Source organism: Manis javanica, chromosome 4 (genome assembly GCF_040802235.1).
Source record: "Manis javanica isolate MJ-LG chromosome 4, MJ_LKY, whole genome shotgun sequence".
In the NCBI taxonomy this organism is placed as follows: Eukaryota; Metazoa; Chordata; class Mammalia; order Pholidota; family Manidae; genus Manis; species Manis javanica.
Genome location: NC_133159.1, coordinates 45,978,798 through 45,999,129, shown reverse-complemented (window position 1 = coordinate 45,999,129; position 20,332 = coordinate 45,978,798). Strand labels below are relative to the sequence as shown.

Sequence of the window (20,332 nt, the reverse complement as noted above, 5' to 3'; positions counted from 1 at the left end):
TTAGAATAGACTGTTACTGCCTGACATGCACACTTGCGACCCGAGGGAAGATATGGGTCCCATGCCTGGCTTTGCCACAGGTCCCAGTTTTACTTTAGCTGAAGTTCTTTTTCCACTCTGGGCCTCAGTTTCCTCATCTGTAAAATGAGAGGCCTGGACTAGATAATCTTGATGGTAGTTTTCACTTTTTAAAGGATGCAGACCTGAAAGTTAAAGCTACTACCTCCCTTCCTTCTCTTCTTCCTACTCCCCTTCCCCTGCACATAGTTACTGGGTAAAAGAGTAAAAATGAGCCTGTGGAAAAACACATCTCCATTGCCCTCCCCCTGGTATCCAGTGCTAGCCCCAGAGCCTCTATTTTCAAGGGATTATCTCAGAGCAGCGATTTATCATCCTGGTTAAAATAGCTCCTAACCCAGGCAGGAAAGACTGCGTGGTCTCCTCTCTCCAGAGCCAGTGTGTAAGTGCTGCGCTAGGCACTGTACAGTGTTTATCCACATAAATTCAATCCTCAGGACAAGCCCAATGGGAGGAACAGTCATGAGCTCCATTTTACACATGAAGAAACTGAGGCATAGACAGGCTACATCAGTTGTTCAAAGTTCCCAACTGGAAAATGGCAGTGGTGCATCATTCCACCGCAGGCAGCCTTACATCCACTTCCCCTCCTCAGCAGCCAAGGTGTTACAGGAACTGTAGGCATCTAAAATCCAGTGGGAGTCGGGTAGAGACAATTTGGGACCTGTAACTCCAAGGCCACCAAGGCAGTAAGTACCCTTGGCAGCTTCCCTGCGCAGAACGATGAGCACTGATTGTTGAGCAGACAGCTCTTCAGTTTTCCTGGAAGGCACACTCCTGCCCTTCACTTTGTCCCCACTGCACTGCCTTGGACCAGACCCTCAGCAGGGCTCACTTGTGCTCTTTTACAGCCTCCTCATTGGCCTGCCTTTCTGACCCAAGTTCATCCCTTTCCGTCCAGCCACTGTGCAGTCCTGCACTGATCTCCTTGGCTACTTCCTCTGTTGGCTCATGTTTGGATCAAGTCCAAATTTCAGAGCAAGTAATCCAGAAACCTGAACATTTTGATACCAGTACACTCTTTCACATCACTGCCTTCCCCTCACTTTTGCATCTTCTGATACAACTGCACTAGTATCCCTGCAGTTTCTAGAAAACATCCTGCACCTTCCCTCCTCCATGACTTTACTTAAGCCAAATCCACAGCCCAGAATGTTCTACATATATGCCAGTTAAAATCCAAGTCAAGCACCTACCTCTGAGTATCACCCACAGTACTGAATATATCCGTCTCTCCTGGTGGGTCAGGGGCCCTGGAGATGGGGATGCAGTTGGTCCTGACTTTTCTGTATCCAGAGTACCTATTCAAGTGCCTGGCACATAGGAAGTGTACGGTGGGAGTCTGTTGACTTGTACTGATGTGAGTCAAATTAAATAAGAAACATTTTCTTTTTTCTTCCTTAGACCCAAGGAAAATATGAATTTGCACTGACAGAATATGAGTCGTACTCAGATTTTGAACATAATATTACACAGAGAGAAACTAGCATGTCTAGTTCCAGCTTTGGTTTTAAAATTCCTGGAATATTTGAACTTGGCATTAATAGTGCAAGTGGTAACGCCAAACATTTTCTAAGCAGGATCAAGCGATTTTCTCATACTGTAAGTACCCTTTGCCACTCTTTTAATTCATATGTATTCATTTGAATTTTTGTGCCCACAAACGTGTCTCTATTCTACATTATCACTAGTTCTAGCAACCATTTATATTTCTGTTTTGAAAATTCACAAAAAATAGCTTGGTCTTACATTAACTTACTTTTTAGAAAGGTGGTCTTTTAAAATTATTTTCATTCATTTCCTATTAAGTTTTTTCCCCCTTGTTTTTCATGAAGCTTGAGATTGTTGCTTGTTCAGACTAAGTTATGTCTGAAAACTTTTCAGCCCTTAGCAATCTGACTTCTTTCCTAAATGTTCAGCTGAAATTCCCCTCTAGACTGTCAGCAAAGACCTCTTCTCTGACTTCTTGGGGCATCTGGTGGGGCTGGCCACACGGTGACATGCCTGTGTCCCCTGCTTGTTTTCTACTTCATATCAATTTCCTCCCTGGGTTCTAATATCCCCACCTGTTTTTTAACTTACTTTGTGGCCATCTTTTCTTACTGTACAGCCGTGCCAGATGACCTCTCCTGCCTCCCAGCCCCTGGCAAAGACAAGCCACGTGCCTTCATCCCTGCTTCAGGCCTTCCCGTTGAGCTCTGGCCTGAGCCGCCCACTCTTGGGCATCGTCCCCCGGAGGCCTCACCGAGCTCCAAAGCAAACTCTTCCTCCTAAATTTTCTGTTTTAAATAGATTCTTTCCTTCTACTTTTCTGGGCTAAGAGTTTCAGAATTTTACTTGGCTCTCTCGTCACTTCCACAATTGCTGGCCACCAAGTCCTTCCTTATCACTCTCCAGTACTTGTTTCTTCATCAAATTTGCATTGCATCCTAACTAGCCCAGGCCCTCCATCTCCTGCTAGGATGTCCTAAAGGGCCTCCTGTCTCCCGACTTGACTCTTCACATTTATGTGCTGCCAGGAAAATGTTTCTGCAATACTAATCTAATCATATCACTGGCTCTCTATGGCCCATGAGGTCAACATCCTTGACTGGGTGGAAGAGGAGTCATTGGACGGGGAAGTAATAGGTTATGACGTCGGAGGAGCAGGGGGCAGGCAGAGGTGAGGGCCCTTGGCCTCCTGAGTGTGTGGGGGGGTGAGTTTTACTCTCTAATCACTGGGAGTCTTCAACATGGGTGTGATGTAACAGAAAATTAATCTGAGGGGACACAGAGGAGATCAAGGTGTCCACAGTGATTCACAGGAGAAAAAAAATGGTGAGGGGCTCTGAATGGTGTCTCCTGGAAAAATATCAACCAGAAGAAACAGAGTTGTGAACAGTCATTAGACTGTTACTGTTTCTGGTTATTTTTGCCCATCTTCTATAAGAACCTGGAGGCAGAATCTTTAGATTTAGGATGACATTTAGTAGGTGCTTAAGACTGAAATAAAGCAATGAAGGATATGCCTGGTTAAAAGGAGCCTACCTTATTAGGGGAGAAAACACAGGGCAACACCCATTCACCCTTTCTCTTTCTCCTTTCCCTCTTACTCCCTCCCACCTCCTGATTCAAATAGCCAGGTACAGAATGCTTGTTGCTAGGCACTACCCTAAGACTTGGGACCTAAAGACAAATATAACATGATTCTTGGCTTCAAGCTCATAGTCTAGCAAGAGAGGTAAACCTCTACATAGGTAATTTATTCTAAAGTTCTTATAGCCGTTGTAATACAGCCTAAGATTCACTATAAAGAAAATACAAAGTGCCATGCAGTCCTGGAAAATGGGACGTGTGTCAAGGAAATTCAAGAACGGTACTGCATAGGCAGTAACAGCTTAACTGAATTTAAAATATAAATAGGTGTACATCAGCAGAAAGGGAGGGAAAATCATTTCAGACAGAAGGGACGAACAGCATGGGCAAAATTATATTATGAAAGAGAATGAGAAATTTGGGAGCAGTGAGAAGTTAGAAGAATGCTGATGTACGGTGTGGGTGGTGGAAACAGTAAGGTGGGGGGAGGAAAACTTCAAGGTTGTAGGCATTTAAGCCGGAGAGGCTGTTGGAGGACAGTGTATGAAGTTACTTTCAGAGTAAGGCAATTGATTTTATTCTGGAGGCAACAGAGCCAAGGCGGGGTTTTGTTTGAAGCTGTGATAGTGTCAGTTTTCGGACAGCGACTCTAGCTGGAGCATTGAAGGCAGGCTAGAGGAAGAAGGGAGCTCAGTGGGGAAGCTTTTATTAAACCCACACAGGAGACGAAACCTAAAATATTCAGAAAAATCACAAACAGAGCATTGAGTGACTGCTTCAGTTGGAAGCATAGGGAAGGATAAGGAGAGAGACGAGTCACCGAGGCAGGATGAGAATGGGGCAAGGGCAACGCAGGGGACAGTGCGAGGAGCCTGGTGGTGGGCACAGCCGGAGCTGGCACAGCTTTGCAGAGCTGACTGGTCAAGCTGGCTGGAGTTGCTCAAGACTGGGGCAGAATGTACCCCATGGACATATCCCACCCTTTCCCCTGTCCTTCTGTTCCTGCCCCAGTAGAGGAGCCTCTCATCCCAGGCTGTATAAATTCCTCCTGGATACCTGCACCTCATCTAGCATCACTATTTTTCTAAGCATCACCACACCTTTTCTGTAAAGGGCCACATATTAAGTATTTTAGGTTATGCAGGGCCAAAAGGTCTCTGTTGCAACTACTTAGCTCTGCCACTGCAGTGTGACAGCAGCTGTGGACAATGCATAAGCAAATAGGTGTGGCTGCATTCCAATAAAACTCCATTTGCAAAACCAGGCACTGGATTTGGTGTGCAGGCTGTAGTGTGTTGACTCTTGCCATACACTTCAGTGTCTAGCCTTCCTAAAGCACCATTTTTACTCTTTCTTGCATGGCTTTTCTTTAGAAAAACATAAGCAAAGAAGTTGCCTTTTCAGGTCAGTCAGCAAACCCCATATCCCATCTGAGCGGCCCAAGAGCACCCACACGTCCGTTTCTGGTTACCTACTCTTCTCATTCCTTATTTGCTACTGTAAAGAGGTGAGTTAAAGAGCAAGTTCTTCCAAGCTGAAAGGACATTGGAATATTTATGAGAAATGAAAGCTTGCCAACGAGGCCGTCTCCCCTCAAGTATCCTGAAGGAATCATAAGAGTGATGACCCCAAGCCAAGAACATTGGATGGCATTTGGAAAGTTCATCTTCTCGTTCCAGATTCCTAACTTTAAAGGTCTGGTTTTCCCATGTTGGTATTTCATTTAGAAAAGCTCATTTCTGCATGCGCGCTCCGACCTTGAAGTGGCACATTACAAGCTGAAACCCAGAAGCCTTATGCTTCATTATGAGTTCCTTCAGAGAGTCAAGCAGCTGCCTGTGGAGTACGGCTACGGCGAGTACAGAGATCTCTTCCGCGATTTCGGGACGCACTACATCACAGAGGCCGTGCTCGGGGGCATTTATGAATATACACTCATCATGAACAAAGAGGCCATGGAGAGAGCAGGTACGATTTCCTGATGGGGCACCCGTGAACTGTGTGAGTTGATGGGGAGATGTTTCTATTGTCAGTGGGGGAAGAGTTGGAGGTAATGCTCCTACTTTTCCTCCCATAGCTCCATTTGCAGATTCCTCCTCCTCTTTTTAATTTGTTAATGTTGGCCTTCCTCTGCCCAACCCTCTGTCTAGGCAGTCGTCTTTTACAGCTGCTCTCTCTAGACAGTAGCACCCACATGGTTTTAAATGCCTTCAGCATGCAGATAACTCCCAGTGCATATACCCATCCTGGACCTCTTCTTTGCACCCACGAGCTTATATCAAAATGCCTCCTTGATATCTCCATGTGAATATCTAACAACCATCACAACCTTAACATGCCCCAAAAGAAAATTCTTGATTTTCTTTCCCAAATATATTCTTCCATAGTCAACCACATCTCAGAATGGTTCCACCGTCCAACCAGTGGCTCACACCAAAAATCTAGGAGTTGACCTTGATTATTTCTCTTTCCTTCCTGTCTGTTAGCAAGTCCCATCAGCCCTACCCCAAAGTTACATTTCCTCTCTGTCTTTATGGTTACTGTCTTACTCTCACCCAAGGACCAGGGCTTTTCAATATTTAATGTGAATGTGAATTATCTGAGAATCTTGTAAGAGGTTGATCTGATTCAGTAAGTTTGAGGTGAGACCCAATATCCTACATTTCTAATGAGCTTTGATATGATGTCAGTGTTGCTAACCCATAAACCACACTCAAGGAGCAAGGTCACGGACTATCACCGTAGCCTCCAAGCTAATTAGCTTCCATTCCTCCTCTACATCCATTCTCCACGCAGATACTGCAGGTCTTCCCAGTTGTGATCAAGTGCAAGTCAATCACATGCAATGTGTGATTCCTGCTGCCCAGCCCGGGATTCTTTGTTGCCATGTGACCCTTGTCAGGTTAAGTGATCTGTCCTAGGTCATTCAGTTTACAGTGGCAGAGCCAGGGCTTGGCTTAAGTCCAGGGTCCTTGCAAGAGGACACATAGTATATAATGTAAATTTTTGGCAGTGTGGCCTCAGTCTTGCCAAGATCAAGGGTACCTTCCTCCATACCAGTGGTTTCAAAAGTGCTTTTCATTTTTCCTCAAACTGCCTTCTACAGAAGGCCACTGTGATCAAAGAAGCTGGAGAAACAAAAAAGACCCTACTTTTAGAGTTTCACAAGCATACTGACATTAAACCACCTCTCCTCTTCTTTTGATACAACATTGGTTACACTTACTTGACCAAAGAAGCCCCTTTTTCTTGTAATACTTACTATTACAATAATTATAAGAGTTATTTATCATGGGATTCGTGTTTTAAAGAACATGCTTTGGGGAAAACCGATCTGCACCAGCATTGCTAGACAATCCCAGTGGTCAAAATTGCTGCTCTCTTCCCCTTACACGTGCTTCAAAGCACTATAGAAAGGTGCTTGCAAGTCACACCAGAGATTTCAGCCAGGCCAGGAGAGAGGGATGCCCTGGGGGGAATTTGAGAGGAACAAGTAGGAAATAATCCAAAAGTGGAAAAGAAATAAGGGAAATTGTGCCCTCTCTTTGCCATGTACTATATCAGATCCTTTATACATATTGCCACAATCAATTGACAAGCTCTTTCTACTCTATCAAAACTTAGAAAAGAAATTGTGAGGGGAAGGTGGGCAGATCGCAGCAGCCTTTACTCACTGGCTCTATCCTAGAGACTTGATAAGGAACCACATTTTTAAAAAATGACTCTGAGCATTCCCCTCTTTGGAGGGCAGCAAAAACCTCTCAGAGCCTTTGAGGAAGCTAGAAGGGGAAGTCAGTGCTGGCCTCATGAGCTCTCTGCCCTGGTGCCAGTAGCTGACTACATTTCTTGTCTTCAGGCCGGCACTTCCTTTATAGGAAGGGCTGGAGGTCTCTGGAATCAATCACAGGAAGAGGGACAGGGTGGATTGTCTTTAAATCATGACCTCTTTCCTTGCTTTCCAGATTACTCTCTCAAGGATGTCCGTTCCTGTGCTATGAATGGTTTTAAAATCGGTGCTGCCATCAAAGCGGTCTACGTCTCACTGGGTGTGTCAGTGGGCTCATGCCAGGGTATCCTGAAGGAAATAAAAGGTGAGGGGCAGGGGCATTGTAATACTTACTATTACAAAAATTATAAGAGATATTTATATGCTTATCTTCCTTCCTTTTCTAGCACTACAAAACCCAGTCTTTCTTTAAGCTAAACACTGGATTTCAACTAAGGCCTTAGAATAAAAATAATAATCATTCATTGAATAACACTGAGTAAATCATCCATTGAATAAAATTTACCTACCTCCTATTATGTACTGGGTCTACAAAAATGAATGAAACTTGGTTCCTTCCCTCATGGTGCTCACATGCAGAAGGCAGACAGCGACAGAACCACTGACAAATCACTGAGAAGCAGCAAGCCCAGGCTGAAGCACCAGGGCAGGCTTCCCAAAGAAGGGATCATTTGAACGGCCACTCAAGGAATAAAGTATCAAGGTAGTGTTTTAGTCAGGAAAAAAAATCTAACAATGGAAATTACTCCAAGGTCTGGGAATTGGCCTGGCTAGAGGTAGGATGCTGCATCCGAGGCAGGTGGAGGAGGTTGGGGAGACAAGTGAGGAGACAAGTCTGTCCCGGAATCAATGGGCTAGAGGAGCAGGCAATGCCACAGATCATGTAGCAGAGCCCACATGGCAGGAGAGGCCAGATGGGAGGCCAGGACATAGAGCCAAGTGTCCAGGAGCAGGGAGCTTGGGAGCCATACAAGGGTGTTGGGACTCTCTTAGCCAGTGGATTAGGGGAAAGAGGCTCCAATCCCCAACCCCTTCTGCCCCATGAGCCCCTCTCCCTCATCTGTTCTGCTTACCAAGCCTGTGTCTGGGATCATATATGAAGAAAGAGTTTCACAGCTGAAACGAAACAAAAAACGAATTTAACTACTGGTCTAAAACAATTCCTTGGACTTGAGACCAATGTGTGGTTCATATTGTTTATTTGTTCATTTCGCTGGGGCTGTATTAGAAGATGCACCCCAAGGGAAAGTCATACATAAGACATAAGTACCCTTTAAAGAAGACTTGCAGAGACCGCCCATCCAGGTCACCAGACAGCCCACTGCCCAGCCCTCCAGAAACCCTAGCCAACCACAATACCTCCTCCCTTTTGGAAATACCACCATCCTGATTGCCGTGTTAAACATGTCCTTCCTTTCTTAATAGTTTTACCACCCATATGTGTCACTGACCATTATGGCTTGGTGTTCCTTGTTTTTGAACTTTTCATGAACAGAATATATTCTTGTCAGTTCTTTATTTTTAATTCAACATCATTTTTTTCTGTGTAACTACAGTTCGTTCATTTGTATTGCTGCATGGTATTTTATTGTATGAATACAAGTTTTGTCTATTCTTTTGAATTTGGGTTATTTCCTTTTTCAAGTAATTATCATCAGTGCTGCTGTGAACATTCTTACACAGTCATCTCATGCACACATGCGAGTGTTTCCCCAGGGACTTGACCTAGAAGTCAAATTATTGGGTTTCAAAGCATGTTCCTTTTTCTAGACAAGATAACAGCAAGCTGTTTTCTAAAATGTTGTACCAATGTACATTCCTACCAGCAGTACACAAGGCTCTCTTATTATGATGCTCAGGTGTTGCAGACTCAGAGCTGAGGAGTCACTTGACACCGGTTCTTTTCGCACTGGGCACACGGACAAATTAGAATGGGAATGACTCACTGATACGATGGCAGGCTTTCTAGAAAACTCCATGACAAGTCAAAATGTCACATGCAGAGCACAGTCTTTATAAATTTTCCTACCTTTGTCATCCCACACAAAAAAGTGATGTAGCTTAGAGCTTAGGCAGGGCTATCTGGGTAAATTCCTTTACCCCTAGTGCCTAAGATTGCTTATCTGCAACATTAGAATAATATAGTTCCTATTTCATAATGAAGATTAAGTGAGTTAAAACACATATAACACTTAGTCATTAATACATAAATGATCAATAATCTACATATCTATGATCTATGAATCTGTATTTTTATATATATGTATCTAACAGCTTTCCATATCCTATAGACTCAATTAATGTCTCAGTATTTATAGATGCTGAAAATAAATGTCCCTCCCTTGCCCTGCCCCCACCTTGGGTCATATACGATTGGGTGAATTGCCTCTTTGCCCCAGCACCATGACTGCCTTGCAAGCAGGCCTATGTCTTGTCTACCTGCATCTCCAGGACAAGCTCAGTGAATACTGTGGTAACCAAGTTGGTAGTTAGGTTGCAGTAAATCCCAAAGTGCGAAAGTGGATCCCCTAACATGCCAGGTCTCTTTGCCAATTCCAGAAAGAAACAACAGAAACACTATGGTGGAGGACTTGGTGGTCCTTGTGCGAGGAGGAGCAAGTGAGTACATTACTGCCCTGGCATATAAGGACCTGCCCACAGCAGACCTGATGCAGGAGTGGGGGGACGCCGTGCAGTACAACCCAGACATCATCAAAATTAAGGTACAGCTGAGCCCCTGTTCTGTCTCCTTTTCTCTACTCAGAAAATAGATTATGAGGGGCTACTATGAGCCAGGTATGGGATGCAGAGCTCAGTAAGATATAGACCCTACTCTACTCTTGAGTCACACCCATTATAGGGGAAAATAGATCTGTAATGAACCAATTACATTATATATACTGTTCAGCACTGGCTAGAGACCCCGACTTCTCTCACTTGGGCTCCTAAGTTGCTAAAGGAAATTGACCATCAATTTCTAATTCTAGCCATTTAAATTACTAGTGTTTCCATTTCTTCAGAGAATCACTCATTTAGTTACTTATTCTTTTAAACATTCATTCACCCAACAACCAATAGTTGCTAATGTGGCAAGAACTGAGACACTGGAAGAAAACAGGAAGATGCAAAGAGGAAAAATGCAGTCTATGCTCAATAGTGAGGCACATGCAGACATAACTAGCTCACAGGACAGGATACTATATCATGGTAATCACTAACACATTTGGGGCACCTACTATACCCATGACAATCTGTCAGGGGCTTTAGGAATGGTATTTCATTTAATCTTCACATGTCTGCAAATTAAGTATAAGCATGTTTATATTTAATTTATCTCCATTTTGGGTAGATAAAAATCAAGGTCACAGAGGTTGCATCTATCTGTGGCTGCTCAAAAGTACCAATTAGGTTTGGACCTGAGACTTTGATCCCCCTCCCTCCCCTCTAGACTTTCATGTGGTTTGGTGAATAAAAAAATTATGATCCCAACCACCTGTCACCCAAACAAGAGCAGTTTTAAACTAAAAGGACGTTTGCCAGAACAGGGCTGTCACGCATATCAGCAGTGGAAGGTACTTGCCTGTGCGGACTTCAGCACAGTTGTCCATGTTGCATCTAACACCGTGCTCTTCTTGCCAGTGTCTGTACAGTCATTGGTGGCCCAGTGTCCACCCCCCAGAGATTTATTTTTGTAGCCAAAGAGGGAAGTTGAGGGGCTAGAGCTCTGATGGGAGGCTCTGAAGTTCCCAACCCTGGCAATTTCAACAGTGTCCTTATTTGTATGCCAAATGCATAGTTTCTGCAGAACAAAAAGGGTGCCATTCAAATTCCCTCCTCTGCCACTTACTCAGTAGTGACACTTAGAGTACACTTGCTGCCAAGCATCAAGAAGGATAAAAGCTGCAGGCAGCTTCAGAGATACCTGGGAATGTCTGATGGCAGGGTGACATTGGTCCATGGCATAGACAGGCAAGAGAGAGAACAGAGTTCAGGAGAGATTAGATCCCCAATCATTTTTTATTTCCATTTATATCTTACCTGATATTTTTTTTTAAACTGAGAATTAATGGGTTTCCCTGGATACCTGTCTGAATGGTTGCATGTGCCACCCTGGACATTGGGAATGTCAAGTGCCAGGTCATGTGATATGATATGAGATGTGGGCATATGATGAGTATGCATGCGTGTATAAGGAAGAGGGAGAGAGGGGCAGAGGTAGGGTCTGCTAGCATGCTGAGCATCTCGGGCAGGCCTGCAAAAACTTACAGGTATGGCACTTTACTGAAGGCACAGAGGCTCCCCAGCTTGTATGGATGTAGTGGAAAGCATCATACCCACTCCAGCATAGTGCTGGGAAAGGCTGTGTGGACTGAGAGGGGTAAAGATTAGAAAATCAGAGCCATTTTCAGGAGCTGGGGAGGCAGGATTATTTAAGGTTTTTACACACTTCCTCTTTATGTCCTAATCTGAGTTGGAAATGTACATTCTGGGTGTCCCGCTCTTTCATGCACAGTTTCTGGCAAGAGAAAATAGCAGATGGCTTCAGATTATGTCAGAATTATTCTCTGCAGAACGAGCTTACCAGGTAGTGGGAGCAGCAGTTGCATTCCAGGATAGCAGAGCCCACTAGATAAGTAATTCCTTGACACAGAGTTGGCCAGGGTTTGTATACATACCCAGTCTTGAAGATCATGATCAGAAACATGATTCCTATGGGAGCCAGATGGGCAGGGAAGAGAACCGCAGAAGAGGCCGGTTACATTGTTTACTGGTAAGCTTTGGACACAGAGAGATGGCTGTATGTTCAAAAAAGAGCTAAAGAAGTGCCATGGACATACAAAGAGAAGTTTGAACACAAAATATTTAAATTACATTCAAGATGCAGAAGACTAGCATATGTCTAAAAAATGGAAAAATGGAAGTATATTTTAAAGTGTGTGCTTATAATAAAATGCAAGAAAATGAGGAATTAATTAAATAAAAAATAGAAGCAAAGATGTTTAGACACTAATCAGATGAAAAGGGAAGTAGCTGAATGTAGGAAACCAAAAGCACAATAGCAGAATTAAAACCTACATTGGAAACTATAAAGAACAGAATTGACACTGCAGAAAATTGAGTCAGTGATGTGGAAGATGCTAATAAAAATGTTCTTATAATGTAGAAGCAAAAGACAAAGAGATTAAAACAATGACATAAAGAAATATTATGGGCAGAGAGCACAGAAGTGGAAATCTAAAACCCAGAGACTTCTTCCTGAGAAAAAGACAAGATTAAATTTAAGGATACATTAATCAAGCACATAATAAAGAAACTTGCCTGAGCTGATAGTGCAAAATGAGCAGCTCATTCAAAAGTCGGCAAAAGTACTGAAAACAAAACCATACGGAAACACATCCTGGAGAGTTTTTTATTTAATTTTAGGAACAAATACATAAAAATTAAAGTCATCATGGTCTTTTGATTCTTGGCAACACTAAATGCCTGAAGACACTGGAGAGATAACCACAAGGTCTTGAAGGAAAGAAAACATGTGGCCCAGTGAAATGGTCATTAATGGATGAAAAATCCCGAAGACATTTTGGAATATTAAAGGAGTCACATAAAGGGTCTTCAGATTTAGCAAATGAAAATGCAGGAAGTCCAGTTCATTTTGAACTTCAGAAAAATACAGAATAACTTTTTTAGTGTAAGTATCTCCCAAATATTTCATGGGATATACTCAAAAACTATTTGTTGTTTATCTGAAATGCAGTTTTAACTGGGGGCATTCTGTATTTGGCAACCCTAGTCATAAAGTCTATCATCCGCATATGTTCCTATAGTATCAGGGTAGCTCAGCTGTGGTCTGGGATCCTGGATGACAGAGAGGCCACTGAATGGAGCTTAGGCCCAGGGCAAAGGGAAAAGATCGTAGTGAGGGTGCTCACACTGGGCTCATGTGAACTAGATGGCACTGCAGTGTAGCAACCCCCACATCTCCGTGACTTGTCCAACAAAAGTTTATTTCTCAGTCACACAACGTATCCCCGGTGTATTGAGCAGGGGGCTTCCCTCCATGTCACCCAGAGACCCAGGCAGTGGAGGCTTTCTCTTCTCATGTTCACCCAAGACACCATAGCAGTGGTAAGGACATGGGGAAAGTTGCCTCATCTCTCTCTGCTCCTAAAGCTTCAGCATGGAAGGGCCACTCCCTCTGCTCAACTTCCCCTGTCACAACAGGTCACACTGCAAACCCATCCTTAAGGGTGACAGGGAATTACAGCCCTGCCCTGGATCCAGAGGAAAAGTTGTAGGCGAGCAATAGTAACAACCAGCGCCTTGTTCTGGCAGCTTACTCACAGATCCTCTGTAGGCAAATTGCTCTGAGCAGGAGAAGGTCTAAAGCACAGGTGTTGTGGCAGCATTGCCTGGGGAGAGCATGTCGATGGGCTGCTTGATCTCACCCACAAAATAAATTCTGAATCTCAGATAAGGAATGAATATAATTAAATGGCAGACAACACACCAACAAATGATTTTGCGCAACTGAAATCCTTAATGAGTGAGCGGTGATAAAAATTTATAACACAGACACATCTCAAAGGACATGGGACAATTCTCAGAAGAATTCAGGTGGTGAATAAATATGCAAACTTTTTAACTTCTCTAGGAATAAAAAAATGAAAATTAAAGGAACAGTGCAATATTTTTTAACCTATCAAATTGACAGTGATTAAAAATCTGTAATCCTCAATGTCACTGAAGGCCATGAGATATGAACTTCTATAAAATGAGATGGGGATACAAATTGGCTCAACACTTGAGGAAAGAATCAAACTATATATATGCAAAATATTAAAAATATTTATAGCTTTTGATCCAATAATGCCAAATGTAAGAAATGATTAAAGAAATAATTTTAAAAGTTAGTAATGATACATGTATAAAAACATGCCTTGTTTAGGTTATTTGTAGAGCAAAAAGAAAAGAAAGAAGGAAACAACCTAATGATTTAATAACAGGAGCGTTAAATACATTGTAGTTCATCCATATAGTAGGATACTGTGCTGCCATAAACATTGTATCAAGGAATATTGAATGACATGGGGAAATGTTCATAAAATGATGTTAGGTGAAAACAGTGGAATCTAAAACTGCACTTTTCTTATGCCGCCAATTTGGCATAAGTATCTGTCCATCTGCCTATTTAAAAGAATATATACTGAAAGGACACAAACCACATGGTAGCAGTTCAAATCCTTTTCTGCCATTTACTGACTGTGTGACTCAGTTCAATCTATTTGACTTTTCTGTGCGTCAGCCTTTTCATCTGTAAAATGGGGACACGAAGTATTCCCTTACTCATAAGATTGCTGTGAAGATTTAGTTAGATAGTGTATTACTTTGGCACCTAATAAATGCTACCTATGGTAATAAATATTTATCATTAGGAATGGCGATCACCTGGGTCCATCTGAGAGCATTACATGTTAGCAGACAGTGCCCACCATCCCTCTGCGGCAGTAGGATAAATAAAATTTTCATAAGAGCAAGTGTGCTGAGGACCCAGTGATCAATGTGAGTAGCTAGGACTGTGTGTTTGGGGAGAGATGGGGAATAAAGAGGGAAGAAAGAACAGGAAAGGGAGAGAGGGAGGGAGGAAGAAGAGAAGAGAGAGAAAAAGGACCAGCAAACCAAGGAATGGACATATGACATGTGCTGTGGTAACTTGGGTAACAAACGAGCTGCAGAGTCCTAAGGGGTCGCTGCTCAGTTCCAGGGCAAACCAGAGTCTGCAAAATTTTGGACAACCCTGGCAGAGAGGTCGGAAATAGGAATAACCAAGTGATTTTTATCAATAATTATGAACTAGTAGGATGAACAAAAAAAGCTTCGTGTTAGAATTCTGACAGTGCTATTTTATGAGTTTTTCGAGTTTGTTCATTATTTAACCTCACCTGAAAATGGGACTAATAATTGTTACTTTGTGAGGATGAAGTGGATCTTACCTGTAAACTGCCAGCATGGCTCATGGCACACAGGACACGCAGAAGGTGTGTTCCAGTTCTGCCACTGACTTGCTCTACCCACTGCAGCAAATCTCAGGCTGGTAGGAAAGTGCTGTGTGGTTAAAGGCAGCCTTTGAAGGTGGCCTGGCAGAAGTGCAGGTTATTGGAGGAACTCACCACTGGCGTACTGCAACCCTCCCTCCTTTTCACTCCTCCCCCGTGTGGGGCCAGCAGGCAGGACGGTTCTGCAAACAGCCTCTGGATCAATTCATTGACCACAAAAGAGTGAGACAATGGGACCACCAAGGGGCCTTGCTTTGCCCACTGGAGCGAAGGTCAGCATCAGATGCATTAAGAAATGGAAGCAATTTTCTTCCCACTGGAGGCTTCTATTAGGCATGATTGCCTGCATTTAGACAGACCCTAAACTCTCCAGGGCTGGATTAGGGCAGGATCACAAACAAAATCTGGAGAGGAGCCTGGCCCTGGAGCTGAAACTGGAGCCAGGAGGCCCTGAAAAATTTAAACTACCTCTTGGGACTTTCCTCTGGTTTTTCCCAGCCCACAAACATCACCACATCTGTCAGTGCCTTCCTCTTCTCAAACCCTGCCATGCCCACCGATCCACCAGCATCTCTCTCCTGTTTCTGGGCTCCGGCTGACCACACCCTCTCCTCCTGCCAGCTGCCCTTGCTCCAGGGAGGCCTCTGTGCCCGCCTTCATTCACCCATGTACTTTCACTAGCAGATCTCACTGAGCTTGGGCCTGGACCCTGGAAACAGAGCTGCACAGTATATCACCCTGATATCCAGGAACTGCAATCTAATGAGAAAAGAAAAAAAGGAGACTTCAACACATGAAAAATGTAATAACCACAAAGGAGCACAAGATAGAATTTGTACTGGATAAATAGTAGCGATAGGATTCTAAGCATCTGATGGTGGGAAGGTGTTCTGTGTGCTCTGGGGCACATGAAGGGCTTCCTGATGGTGGTTCTTGCACTGTGTGAATGATTTTAACAGGTGTGGAGTGGAAAGTGATGTTTGGACAGTGCTTCTAAAATACTTTAAGGGCTGCTTGAAAATCACCTCCTCCTCTGCACCAAAATCAGATTAACCACCTGCTCCCCTCTACCCATTACAAGTTCCCACTGCTACTATAAATACCCAGTAGGATGTTTGTCTCCATCTCTAGATTCAGAGTCTTGAGTGTGGGGATTTTATCTTACTCATAACTTATGCTTAATGCCTGGTGCTTAGGAGTATTCAGTAAGTGTTTACTGACCTGAAACTTGGATGAGTTTATCTGTGGATATTAGGTGGGGTGAGAGAGAGAGAGGGTGGGGCAAACAGCTACACGCTGTGACATCCACCTAGTTCCACACAAATGCACCGAGGTCTCTGCACCCACCCCTTGCCTGTTGCTGTGTTGCCTTGCTTGATGCTTCAAAGTGATGAACGTTTTCTGTTGGAATAAAGGCCTTTCTTCACATCCCAGGCAGAACCGCTGTATGAACTGGTGACAGCCACAGACTTCGCCTACTCCAGCACGGTGAGGCAGAACATGAAGCGGGCTCTGGAGGAATTCCAGAAGGAAGTCAGCTCCTGCCACTGTGCTCCCTGCCAAGGGAATGGAGTCCCTGTCCTGAAAGGTACTATTTCTAGGCCTTGGGTGTCCCTTGTAGAAGACAGCCTCTAGAGGGGCTTGTTCAGGGGCCAGAACACATTATCAAATCCACAGAGCCTCCAGACTATCTCCAGAAGAGTGGCTAGGTCAACCCATAATCCTCTGTCTCAGGCGCCAGGGACTTCATTTTCTTCATTTTCTCAGGGGGAAAAAATGCCCTCCAGCAATGTGGAGCCTCTTAAAGGTGAGCTTGTCCACCCTGATTGGATATTAGGACCACTTGTGACTTTCAGAATTATGGCTGTCCAGGGCCCAACCTGGATCCTATGTGAGACTCTCTGGAGAAGGGACATTAGTCAGGATGCTTAAGTCCTTGCCAGGTCCTTCTAGACTGCAGTCTGGGTGTGACTCTCAGTAAAGTCCCTTCCCCACCTCCCTGGAGCATAAGAGGTAGGATTGGACCAAAGAAACACCTGTACTTGGGTCCCACTCATGGCAAAGAGCACAGCGTCCCTCTAAGGGCACAGACCTGCCCAGGCTCCTGTGAGAATCACCCAAAAAGCTTTTCATAAACACAAAGCCCACCTGGCCTCAGTCCAATATAAATAAAGTGGACCACTGGGACTGGCCTTTGGAAAAGCCTGCCAGATGATTCCACTGCGGAGTCAGGGCTGAGAAGGGTTTCTACAGCTGAACTCACTGGCAGAGAGGATCCGTGATTTCACTGAGCTCACAAACTAGGGGGAGCCCTACACCGGACCAGGGTCACCCTGAAATGTACTGTGCATTACTGTAACTGGGAGCCTAATGATTTCCTAAGAAGGTAGAAAGTACAACACACTAGTGTCGCTGTCAGGATGCCTAGGTCTCAGCCACGGGACACAGTGGATGACAATAGCTTTAAACTAAAGACAGGAGCAGGCTGAGACCATGTGGTCTGCAACAAGCAACAGGGTCTCTCCCGGCCAAAGAAGGGGCCCTGGGCTGAGCAAGGAAACCCTTTGTGTGTGTCCTGAGCAGTACACGGTGAGAAGATTGGGGGACTGGGAGACGGCAGCACAAATGGGCCTCTAAAACTTGATTCCTAACTATAAGGGTCTTAGCCAGACTCACTGCAATGCACAGGGCAAATTTGGGAAAGGCTGAGGCTGGAGATCTTATGCTCCTGTTGTGAGGAGCTGAGGAAGAGTCTAGGCTGACATGATATCAAAACCGGACATCATGAGCAACTGGTAACAGCACATCCCAGCCCAGGTTGCCAGCTGGAGTCAGGGCAGAACCCACATGGTGGAGAGAGCTCTCAGAAAGGACACAAGAGAAGACTTATTCGCAGAGAGAAAGATCCTAGCTGCCCAGCTGGGACTGAGGAGTACGCTGTAGCTTCCTGGAGGAAAGCAGACATAAATGAGAGCCAAAGGCTGGGAGGTCCTGCCACCAGGACAAGAACACCTGAGTGGGGGCCAGTTCAACAGGAAGTGGCATCAGCTCCTGGCCCAAGGTTTTGATCTAGAGTTGCTGAAATCCCCCTTGCCTTGTGTGGGGAGCTGAACTTTAGAAGTTTTTTATTTCACATGGAATGACTCACATCCTCTCTGCATTGTCTTCTCAGGGTCCCACTGTGACTGCATCTGTCCTGCTGGATCCCAAGGCCCAGCCTGTGAGGTCACCAAGCACGAAAGTAAGGAGTCTTTTTTTTAATTGAAATATAATTGACATAATATGATACTGGTTTCAGGCATACACATAGTGATTCAATATTTATATACATTATGTAATGCTCACCAAGATTAAGTGTAGTTACCATCTATTACCATAACACAGTTATTACAATATTATTGACTATATTCCCCATGTTGTACCTTTCATCCCTGTGACCAATCCGATACAATCCAGTAATTCCATGTTTGAGTATTTACCCAAGGAAAACAAAATCATTCATTTGAAAAGATGTATGCACCACTACATTTATTGCAGCATAATTTACAATAGTGAAATTATAGAAGCAACCTAAGTATCCATCAATAGATGAGATAAGAAGAAGTGGTACATATACACAATGGAATATTACTCAGCCATAAAGAAGAATGAAATCTTGCTATTTGCAACAACATGGATGGATCTAGAAAGTATTTTCTAAGTGAAGTAAGTCAGAGAAAGCAAGGAGCTTTTGAGAGTTGCTTGGAAAATAAAACTCTAGCAAAGTCCAGAGAACATGCAAAAGAACAAGAACAAGGTGGGGATGTCAGGTAGGGAGCTAGACACAATGAAACTTGAGATCTGTCCTAACTCCTGATTTTAAATGGCATTTTTTTACACCAGAGAGTGCTTTGTGTTACAGGACTAGGCCTTGGGTGGCACTTGAAAATTATCTATTTGGATCATTCTGGAATGCTTACCTTCTCTTTTCTTATTTAGTGAACTCCTATTCAACCCTCAAAATCCAACACAGATGCCCCTTCTGTAAAAATTCTTCTAAGCCCCTCCCCCTGCCCACTGCCAAGTAGAATTGACTAATTCTTCCTGTGGACTCCTGTAGTACTTGAATATATACCTATTATGGTTCTTAGCATATTATATTTTGGGCTGTGTGTGTCTGTCTCCCCTGTGTCTATGAGTAGGGATCTTGTTCCATTTATCGCTGTGTCTCTATGACACAGCATAGTTACTATTCAGTTATGCATTAAATTAACAAATGAAAGACTAAATTATCTTTCAAATCCCTTCCAGGCCTAAAATTCTTCGCCCAATTTATTATCCAGTGTTTGTTATTACCTCCCCTTTCTTTTACTTTCTGTGACTTTTTGATGATACATCCAATAAAAACAACAAACATTTATTAGTTCTTTAATAGGTACCAGGGACTTTGCTGAGTGCTTGGACTCAGCTTGGGTTCAAAGTCCGTTTCTATTGTTTACTAATTTGACCTTTTTGTGCCTCAGTTTCCTCATGTATAAAATGGAGATGATATTAACTACCTCATAGAGTTTTCTTGAGTTTTTCATGAGACTTTTAAAGCACTTGGAAAGACACAAGTGCATGGTAAGAGCATGGTAAGGGCAGAATAAATATTGGTTAGTTTTTTATAGCAAAACAGTGTTACTTTATATTTTATGTGTATTAAATATTTTAATCTCTGCAACAACCTCATGAATGATTAATTTCCCCATTTCATAGATGAAGAAACAGGGCCAATGGGTTGTGACTTGCCCAGTGGTCACACAGTTGGTAAGTGTAGGAACCCAGGTTCGGGTGCAGTGGGTCCGATTCTACAGCCTTTGCTCTTGATGCCTGCCTGCACTATTCCCCCTGCAGCAAAATGCTCAGAGCTGCACCACCACTAGGCCCATCACCAGTAGGCCCCATGCAGAGACCTGCCCGGGAGGGTACAACTGTGCAGCCACAGGATCTCTACTGAATGGAGAAGACCTTGGACACCTCCAACTCCAGCGTTCTCATTTTACAAATGAGGAGGCCCAGAGATATTAAGTAATGTACTCAGAATTACACTGTGAGTTATAGGCTCAGCTAGACACATGATACATAATGGTGAATGTAATTGATTATTTGCCAATCTCATCAACAACCAAAATTTCCTCAAGGGAAAGGCAAATGTCGGGAAGGGGAGTGCACAGGGTTTGTTATTACCTCATTTAAATGCACAGCACTCACAATAGATAACATGGCTCCCATTATACATTGCAAAGAAGTAAACTATCCATCATCCCTGTAGCTGGGACCTGTCTAAGCTGGAAACCATTCATTCATTCAACAAATG

General features: G+C 43.7%; 1 protein-coding gene across 5 annotated transcripts in view; it reads left to right on the top strand.

Annotated features, from left to right (window-relative positions):
• The window catches only part of C8B (complement C8 beta chain), a 49,659-nt gene that overhangs the window by 14,720 nt on the left and 14,607 nt on the right, over positions 1 to 20,332 (top strand). For 3 of the 5 annotated variants that reach the window (XM_037021973.2, XM_037021972.2, XM_017668892.3), the window contains exons 6-11: positions 1,483 to 1,680; positions 4,881 to 5,121; positions 7,116 to 7,244; positions 9,500 to 9,663; positions 16,429 to 16,582; positions 18,167 to 18,235. In XM_037021973.2, the coding sequence (XP_036877868.1) occupies positions 1,483 to 1,680; positions 4,881 to 5,121; positions 7,116 to 7,244; positions 9,500 to 9,663; positions 16,429 to 16,582; positions 18,167 to 18,235 (955 nt within the window). Of the gene's footprint in view, positions 1 to 1,482; positions 1,681 to 4,880; positions 5,122 to 7,115; positions 7,245 to 9,499; positions 9,664 to 16,428; positions 16,583 to 18,166; positions 18,236 to 19,731; positions 19,783 to 19,869; positions 19,914 to 20,332 lie in introns of those variants that run through there. The other 2 variants (XM_017668893.3, XM_017668891.3) reach the window with 2 other exon arrangements.